Source organism: Solanum tuberosum, unplaced genomic scaffold (assembly GCF_000226075.1).
Source record: "Solanum tuberosum cultivar DM 1-3 516 R44 unplaced genomic scaffold, SolTub_3.0 scf00400, whole genome shotgun sequence".
Classification (NCBI taxonomy): Eukaryota; Viridiplantae; Streptophyta; class Magnoliopsida; order Solanales; family Solanaceae; genus Solanum; species Solanum tuberosum.
Genome location: NW_006239330.1, coordinates 41,455 through 51,432, shown reverse-complemented (window position 1 = coordinate 51,432; position 9,978 = coordinate 41,455). Strand labels below are relative to the sequence as shown.

General features: G+C 29.5%; 1 protein-coding gene across 1 annotated transcript; it reads left to right on the top strand.

Annotated features, from left to right (window-relative positions):
• Positions 1-1,034: 1,034 nt before the first annotated feature.
• LOC102578608 (uncharacterized) lies at positions 1,035-1,810 on the top strand. Its single transcript, XM_006362613.2, has one exon. The coding sequence runs from the start codon at positions 1,059-1,061 to the stop codon at positions 1,671-1,673; it is 615 nt and encodes a 204-aa protein (XP_006362675.1). The 5' UTR covers positions 1,035-1,058; the 3' UTR covers positions 1,674-1,810.
• The last annotated feature ends 8,168 nt before the right edge of the window (positions 1,811-9,978 follow it).

Here is a 9,978-nt window from a genome sequence, read left to right as displayed (position 1 = left end):
ATGAACCAAACAAAATAGTCTCTTAAAATTTAGTTATATTAATTCCTTTCTCATGATATGTGTACCCCTTCTACAAGTTATAAAAGTGCGCCTCTAAATGCAATATTACTACCTAATTATATCTTTTGGAATTATGCACTTGACTTGACTTGACTTGAACATGAGTCACTTAAATGTTAAGTAATATATTTATATGATTGTAGTCTTGTAATAATAAACACATATTGAGCATATAAGACGATTCATACCCATTCTTGAGAACTTAATGTTACTCATTACATGAAAATAAATATAGCTTGCTGATTGAAATGAATCCTACTCTAGAAAAATATGTTATGAACAGTAAAATGGACATTTATATATATATGTGATTTCTTGAATCAAAGAAAATAAAATTTTGAGATCTTTTATGTATAAAAATAAAGGTTTATAATAAATAAAACATAAAATATAAAACAAATTTATAATCACTACATAAAACGAAATCTCCCGACATATTGTGCTATTAAGTGATAAGTATTCCACCAGGTCGTTGCACCACACACATATATAGAAGAGGTTGACAAACTTCAGTGGCATAAAACTTTATTCGTGACCAACATGGGTCGTAATGCTGTAGTAGGACTACTTTACACTAAATCAGAAGTTTCAAGTTCGAGTCTTGGATATGGAGAAAATCCTATTGAGAGCGCCATCCCCAAATAGACCCTGCAGTGTGCGATCCGAATTTAGTCGGAGCTCTAATGTGGGTTGATTAATCTGCATTTTACTTTATTTATTAAATACATATTTAATAAATAAACTGCAAACTTATAAAGTAATATCAGAAGCTTCTATTAAAAATGTTAAACCAAACTCCACTTTCTCAAATTCTTTCCAATGATAAAAAAAAACTTTATTCAACGCGTTTTGAATTTAACAATAAGCATCATTCTTGTCTTATCAATCTTCACTAGTACTTTTATATTTTATATAAATATACAAAGTTTTCCTCATTCTTTTTTTATATATCTCTATCTTCATATAGTAAAAAAAAACAAATTTTAACTTGAAATTAAATGGCAGCAGAAGAGGAACAACAACTTCAGACTAATGGACATGCAAAGCCCGCCGAAGAAACACCCAATTCCACACAATCCAATGAGCTTCGTAGAAAAAAACGCAACAAAATCTTAGTGTATGTTGCACTATTTATTGTGTTTCAAATTGCCGTTCTTCTCTTTTTTTCATTATACATAATGAAAATCAGAACTCCGAAGTTTAGCGTGCGATCCGCTACATTCGATCTTATGGTGACTGAAAACGCTTCGTTCAACATCACAATGAACGCTGAATTGAGTGTCAAAAATGCTAATTTTGGACCTTATAATTACAAAAACAGCACTATTTATTTTTATTATAATGATGTGAGTATTGGGGAAGCCTTTGTTTATCAAGGCAAAGCTGGTTTTAAGTCTAGTAAAAAATTTAATGTGATTGTGAATCTTTCGTCTAAGGAATCGAAGCTAAGGAATGATTTAAATTCTGGAACGTTAATTTTGACTAGTAAGTCAAAATTGGAAGGGAAAGTGAAGCTGATTTTCTTCATGAAGAAAAAGAAATCTACGGAGATGAATTGTGCTATTATTATTGGGTTGGCTGGTAAAGTGGTTCGGGATATACAATGCGATTAGTTAATTTCTTGTTTGTTGAGTTGTACCAGACGGATCTAGATTTTGAAATTTATAGATTTTTATGATGATATTATATATGAAAACTTGGTTCACAATTTAATATTTATATATGTGTGATGGAATTCTTAATAGTTTATACATGATTTGAATGAAAGTTATGAATTTACGTGATACTAATTGTTTTTATATATTTTTTGCTGCTCTATTTGAAGCCAATCGAAAAAATTAGTAATTCAAGCCTATTTTGGATACTATCATTTAAGTGGTAGTCACTGAGATACATTTTGTGCACAAATAGCCAGTATGACGCTTGTATTTTTTTACTTCGACTTCAGTTTGACTCATTGTAAATATCGTAAATCTATGTGAATTTGTGAGTATTATTTTTTTGGACTAATTTCAAAAAGGAAAAAATAGAGTAAGATATTATGAACGAGTTACAGTATAATAAGGAACAATGAGTGAAATGAAATGAATGATTGAATAAATTAATTTCATGATGAAAATAAATAAATTAAATTGAGATAATATAAATTTGACGTGATGACATCAAGTGAAACGGAGATGCACGAGTGAAATAGAATGGAGGTGGATGTGTTGGTGAAATTTGAAGTTTGCTTCTATGTACAAATGCCAACTTATAGACAAGATGTTTGAAGTTTGGTGTTGTAAAACCTAATTAAAGACACTCATATATTTGAAGTTGGTTTCGAAGTGGCTTAATTTGTAAATTTTAAGTCCGTTGACTATTACTTAAATAGAGCTCCAACATTGATTATTTGTGCACTTGCCCCTCTTCTGGACACATAATGGGCTGCAACAGCAAAATGTCCATTGCTTTCCTTGTTTAAGGATTTATATGGAAGAATTTCACTTATAGCCACTCAAAAATAACATAATTATGTTCCATAGCTATAATTTGTTAATAAAAATTCGTAGCTACATGTTAAAGAGATGAGATAGGCGAGTGAGATTGGGAGAGAAAGGAGAGAGACAAATTGTATATGTATATTTGTCAAATAATTATATATATGTAACTGATATACACATATATTTGTATATATGACGAGCGAGATTGAAAGAGGGAGGAGAGCGCTTTAGGGTAGTCTAACCCACAGGCTGCAGGCACCAGCTTGCTGGCAGAACGAAAGACGAGGCGAGCGAGAGAGGACAAATAATGGAGAGAGACGAATTATATATGTATATTTATAAGATAATTATATATATATAACTAGTATACATATGTATTTGTATATCTGGCGAGCGAGATTGGGAGAGGGAGGAGAGAGGCGAGCGAGAGTGAGCAAAGAGTGGAGAGAGGCTAATTGTATTTGTATATCCGTCATATAATTGTATATGTATAATTTGTATTTGTATATGTATAAAAGAGGAGAGAGGTAAATAATAATCATATTTATTATTGTCGCTAAATATAAATATAATAACAATTACATTATTGCCCCTAAATCTTTTATTTATTGTAATGTCACTTCTTTTTTCAAAACATTTAATTAGAGGGTAAAATAGTAGAACACTTCTTATTTTTTTAGGAGATGTAAATCATTATAACTAGAGAAACTCGACTAATTAGTATTGGAGCCTCTACAATATTCTTGATAGAAAATCAAATAATTTTCGTTGTTGACAGACAATGCTAGCCAATTTATGTCGTTCATCTACCAATAATTATTTAAAAAATCAATTTGTCAATGATTATGCTGTCAAAAGTTGCTAATCGTGCTAAAAATGATTGTGAAAAATATTGTAGATTTAAATAGGTTCAAGGAAATATTAACAAGAGGCCGAAGAAAATTTTCTCTTAAAATAAGAGAAAAGTGGGTAAAAAAATATAATTATAAGTTAATTACACGGTGAATCAACAAAATTGAAATGTTAAAGAGAAAGTACTTCAACAATGAAAGGTTGAAGAGATCAGAGTTTTAAAATAATTGAATGCTGGAGAAAAAGTGCTAAACAATTGAATGTTGAAGACAAAGTGTTTCAACCATTGAAAGATGGTAACAAGTACATAAAAAATTTAATGCATGTATAACTTTGATTTTGTGGGAGAATGTTGAAAAAAATAATTTAAAATTATAGAAAACCATAATTGGTCAGAATTTGATATTTTAATCATGTCTAAATAAGTTTTATAGTTGGAATCATATAAAAATGGATTTTTCCAATGTACAGTCAAAGTAGATTTTGCACTATTATAAGTAGGAATGATTTTACTTAATTTCATATAATAATCTATCATTTTCCATACCCCACTTATCTATCATTTTTCATACCCCACTTATGAAATTTCACGGGATATATATGTTATTGTTGTAGATCATATATAGCTAACGGAGAATGTATTTTAGAAATTGTAAAAAGCATCCAAAATTTATTGAGTTCATGAATAAAAACAATTCTTTCACCATCTCCTCAAACCATATGCCCTTAAACTCTATATACTATTTTGTTCATTTTGTGATCAATTGCAAATTTCAAGTTCTAGTATCTTTTTTTTTATAAAAAAAAGAAGTGGTGCTTTGAGCAACGTTAAAGTTGTTTTCATGTAATCTATAAGTCATGAATTGAAGTCGTGTAAGTAGTTATTAATACTTATATTAGGATTTATTTTTTATATTAAAGTGCGCCCCTTTCTATGAACCCACACGGTATACTTCATAGAGTTCATACACTGAATAATTTTTCTATTTAGCATTTTCTTAGCCGATTAATTAGTTGAAACATGTTAACCAACACGAGTGTTACTACAATTAAGCGTAAGTGTTGGTCTTACATCCGATCCATTGAATATAATCAAGTAGAACAATAGTTACCTTTTGTAGCCCATCATAATGCATGTCACTTACGAGAGAATTGTTTTAATTAACATAATGAAAACATAGAAGTAGTTCTATTAACTCTACTAAATTATGAGAATTTAGAAAGAGGAGACAAGAGACAAACAAGGAGACAACTCTAAAATGTATTGTCCTTTAACCTAGGAACGGTGTCTAGACTTTGTTTCTTGGTATGTCCTCATCCATGGTATATCTTCTTTCTATTTTATTCTTGCTCTAATTATTATGGTTTGTGTTATCTAGAATCTTGATTGCACATTAATTAATTTGTACCTAAGTAACCCTCACCTTGATTTTTGTCTCTTACATTATTCATATACCCAATTAGTGGTCCAATTTAGTTGTAGTCTCATAAAGTCAACTTTAAAAATTGCCTCCCTAACATGCAATTGTCGAATGTTCCATAATTTTTTCAACAAAGAGTTGACAAGAGCATACAAAAACTTATTAGACTATACAAATATATCTTTCTAATAAGATTTTTTTTTAAAAATGTGATGTGATATAATCTGCTTTGAGTCAAATTCTTACGGTTTTTCTCAAAAAGCTTCATGCCATTAATAGTCAATGCATTATAAGTATTTTTTTTCTCTTCTACTTTTCACGTGGGACTTTGTTCACACACTACAATCTCCCTCTTAATTAGCTAAGTTTTACACTACTATCACCATTCATGGTATAATTTGGAGATTAACTATGTGACTCCTCACATTAACCAAGTATATACTTATGGCCATCAAAGTCTATTGACATGACATTTTTTTTGTGTATGCAACTTTAAAGCTACGAGTAAAACTAGCAAACCGGTCGACAGTGGTAGACGAGCAAAGACACTAATTGAGTTCCACACTAACTTCATATTACTGGTCTCGTTGAATCATTTACTTTGATTATTAGTTGTTGAACTAAAACAATTCAAAGATACGCTTAAGATAGTTAATGATATTGTTCGATTAGACTAAGCTTGCACAATCATTCACAAGAGACCTCGCCCAGGGGCGGAGCTACGCCTTTGAAAGGTGGTCAGATGAACTACCTTTGTCAGAAAAAATTTGCGAGTATATATGTTAAATATCAATAGTTTTGGATATATAGTATTTGTTGAACAAATTTAACATGCTAAAGAAAGATTGCTCATTTAAGAGAACAAAGGTGGCATTCCATTCTTTATAATCTCACCAGCAAAGTTTTTTTTTTTTTCTTGTCCTAAAGTATAAAAACCCTTGATGAAAATTCGGTCTCCGCCACTAACCTCGCCCCATCAAGATCGTGTATCTTTCAAATACCTCATAAAACATTCTTTTATTTCTACTTTAATTTCCATGGGGAATATTATTCACACACCCAAATAAATAATATATAGAAAATGAAGTTCTTGACTCAATGGTATGTATGGGCATATTCCCTAAAGTCGTAAAAAGTTTTAAACTCATTGAAATAATAAATTTAGGCATGTTTAATTTGCCCTGTTCCTGTTGATGTATTCATGCAATCTATAGCGGGATTAGAGAAAATCTATATGATTCTTGGATAAGAAAATTATGTTCCCAAGCTTTGGTAATTAAGACTAGTCCCTTTCCTTTGTACTATATGGTTCACTGTATGAATAAATACACTGCTATTGTCTGCATTATGTTTTCACGGTTTTAATTTCTTTATTCATGCATGCATGACATCGTTTCTTTGGATTGTAGTAACTACTTTTGCTTTTTCATTGTGTCAAGTAATAAGTAGAGGTGATAAATGAACGGATTGGAATAAATATGAACAGATTAAGATCATGGGTTGAGTTAATAAATAATCTATTCAAAAGTTACTTGGGTTGAAATGAGTTTAAGTGCGGGTCAAAATTTAATCCACACATTTCTTATTAAGTTTTTGAATTTCTTTATTTGTTTTTTCAATAATTTGTTTAATACCTAAGTAAAATTATTGTTTTGTTTTATTATGACTATATATATTAAATAAAAATAATAATATATTTTAAAAAGTATTTTGATAAGATTTCTCATAGATCATTTGGGCTAAATATTAACCCAAATTTCAATGGGTTGAAATGAATGGAACAGATCAATAATCAACTCAAACTTAAATAAATTCAGTAAATTATGATTTTATGAGTTAATTTCACCGCTTCTATTTAACATATGTAGCGGAGGAGAAGGATATTGCATTGGAGATCTCCGGAAGAAGAGATCAATAAATGATCCTCTAGTTCTTTAGTAGAATTATTTCTTTATCTTCAAATTGTAATCAATCCTAGCTCATAATTAAGGGGTGGCTTTATTCTCATTAAACTGAGCTAATGGATGGACAGAGTGTTTGGTGAAATACAAATTATAGTTAGAGAAAAAAAAAATCAAGTTAAGATGCAAACATCTTTCTTTTCTAAAGAAGATTTAAGCCTACTATAACATAAACTTTACTAGTACAATAATAATTTTCTTAACTTAATTGTCTCCTCTAGAATGTAATAGCTCGATAATGTTATATGACTCGAATAAACTCTGGCAAGTTATAGAGTTAAATACTCCTCCAATAAAAACATCTTCTTTCAATAATTAAGATAAACTTTCTTTTTCATAAGAGTACTAACTTCACTTTTTTGTTAATTTTACAACATTATTCTTACTTACACCATCACAAGCTAAGGTAGAATAAGACATATTTATAGGCCTAAATCCTGATAAGCCTTCCATAGAATAAATTATGAGTTAATTAGTGGGGTAATAAAATTGATTAAACATAATTTGATAGATGATTTAGTTTTTAAATAGTGGTGGAGAAAGTTGTAAAATATGTGAGAGTGATTACATGTAATTATGGACACTTTAAAAAATGGATATTAATAAAAGATCGTTACATATTATTATATTTTTAAAAATTAACATGCTAAATTCGAGAGAAGGCCCAAAATAGTCCCTCATCTTTGGATTAAGATTCAAAGTCATCCTTGAGTTTTCACATGGAGCACTAATAGTCCCTCATGTTTGCAATATTATTGCACTTTAGGTCCTCCCCTAAACTTTTGCCTATTTTTTAACATTAATTTTGTTCATAATTTTATGTAAGGAATGTCCCATCGTCTTTTTATATATTTAGTAGAATAATAACTCTATGTGAGAGAATGTGAGAAGAAGAACGTCTTGTTCTATTCAGTATAAATATTACTGCAGCTAAACTAAGAACATTTTATAATATATGACATTGCAAGAAAAGAAAAATTTATACTATTGTACGTGAAATCGTCGTGATGAACCTCTCGACTTTACATGCAATACGATTTCTACTAAACAAAATAAGGTGTTTTTTTCCTCACAATATCTCACATGAAGTTATTATTTCTACTAAATATATAAAATGACGATTAAACATTCCATACATAAATTATGAATAATATCAATATTAAAAAATAGGCAAAATTTTGAAGGAGGACAAAAAGTTCACCAATATTGCAAACATAAGGGACTATTAATGCTCCATGTGAAAACTCAAGGATGACTTTGAATCTTAATCCAAAGATGAGGGACTATTTTGGGCCTTTTATCTTAAATAGAACAATGGATAGTTGAGGTATGAAATTTGCAAACCAAAGATGAGAGACTATTTTGAGCCTTTTCTCTGCTGAATTCACCAACATTAAGTAGAAGTGAAAATTACATCATTTTTGTGTTTTATTTTTGGTTTCCCACCCGGTGTTGAAATTCACATTGAAGCTCCAACTAAATTCGAATCACGGACCCGTGAAAGACGCTCCCAACAAAGTTTTCTCCCTACTTGATGTGCTCCCAACAATATTTTTTCCATATTCAGGGATTAGCCAGCGGGAAGCCACTTAATTATTCTGTATTGTATTCTTTGTAGAGTGATCAAAAGAATAATATCCTACATACTTGGTACAATGCTCTACTGGATAAACACAAAATTTATAGTAGTAGTAAAATAACCTTATAGAGACATAAAGTAAAGTAGGCTTGTTAATTTGGTCCGAAGAAAGTAACATTATATTTGCAAACTCTCTTACTTTTTTCCTTCTTTTTATATGTATTTCACTTTTATTTCTTTTTCTACTTTTCCTACTCTCACCTTCTTTATCACTTTGTAAATTACATTTATGTGGAACCATTCTTTTCTTTTTTTTCAATCTTTTGAGAGTATTCTCCCAAAAGAAATATGAAAATTAGGGACTTTTTACAAAGATAAATGAATCTTGAAAAAAAGAAGTCAAAACTTTGAGGCATATCTGGCTAACGAGCGTGCCCACACTTTAATTTGCTACACAAAGGTAAAAAAGCCAATACCTTGGTGTATTAATATATTACACATATTGAAAACCAAAGAAAAAGAAAAAGGTGAGTGTCCCTCTCACAAAAACAAAAGCATTCGCCTTATGAATAAATTTAATTTTAAAAAAAAATTGAACTCCAGAAAACATGTTTGTCCAAAAAAAATTCCGAATTTAACTCAAACCTGAATTGCAATTTTTCAGAATTTGAAATACAATAAAAATGTGTTTTCACTTTTATTGCTTAAAAAAAAACATCTTTAATATTCCAATGTCATTTTTCACTTTGAAAATAAAAGTTACCTTTTTTAATGAAACATTGTCGAACACATAGGGTAACGCTTTTAGTTTTATGGTTCAACCTCTAAGGTTTTTATTATTGTCAAATCCATTGTATTTTCAAAGTTAAGTTTCATATTTATTATTTATTACATTTTTAGTAAATTTTAAACATAATATCATATTTCAAATAAAAATTACTACTATTAGATTCAGATAAACTCATTACTCGTTTCTGGTGACCATCCTCAGAGTTTCTCTTCCCCAAAATCGGTCCAATCCCTTTTACTCTTCTTTTAGTTTGTCTCTTTCTATACGCTGATTTCTAGTTCTGCAAAGGTAAGTAAAAGAAAAGACATATTTTTTTATTTGATACTGTTTAATTTAGATAAGACTGGCCTACTATATGAAAGTTAATTTTAGAATTTTAATCAAGTATAGGATGAAACGTAATAACATTGAAGTTGCGCATATATAAAAATCTATTATTTGAAACTAAGTTGAAAAAACATATTCAAAATTTGAAGTTGTATTTGAAAATGCATCATTAAAAAAGATTATAGTAAAATTTGGTCAAGACATTATTTCTACTTGAAAAAATACAGTAAAATATTTTTTTTGATAAAATTCAAATTGTAAAGGGAACGTTGGGAATCTTTGGAGCAGAAAAAGTCTGCAAATTCAAATGTGTGAAGTTGCCTGATGGCATATCCAAACTTCAGTCCGTTACTCTATAAAAATAACACACTTCTCCGTAGTCTATACGTAAGCACATTTCTACGAATTTCAATGTTTATATCAAGGTCATTTGGTAGCTTAAAATTAAGCCAGATATTAGTAATATAGAAATTGTTTATAAGTAAAATTATAGAATATTATTTTA

What these genes read in the sequence shown, in the direction of transcription:
- LOC102578608 (XM_006362613.2), top strand. Translation starts at nt 1,059, where the DNA reads ATGGCAGCAGAAGAGGAACAACAACTTCAGACTAATGGACATGCAAAG.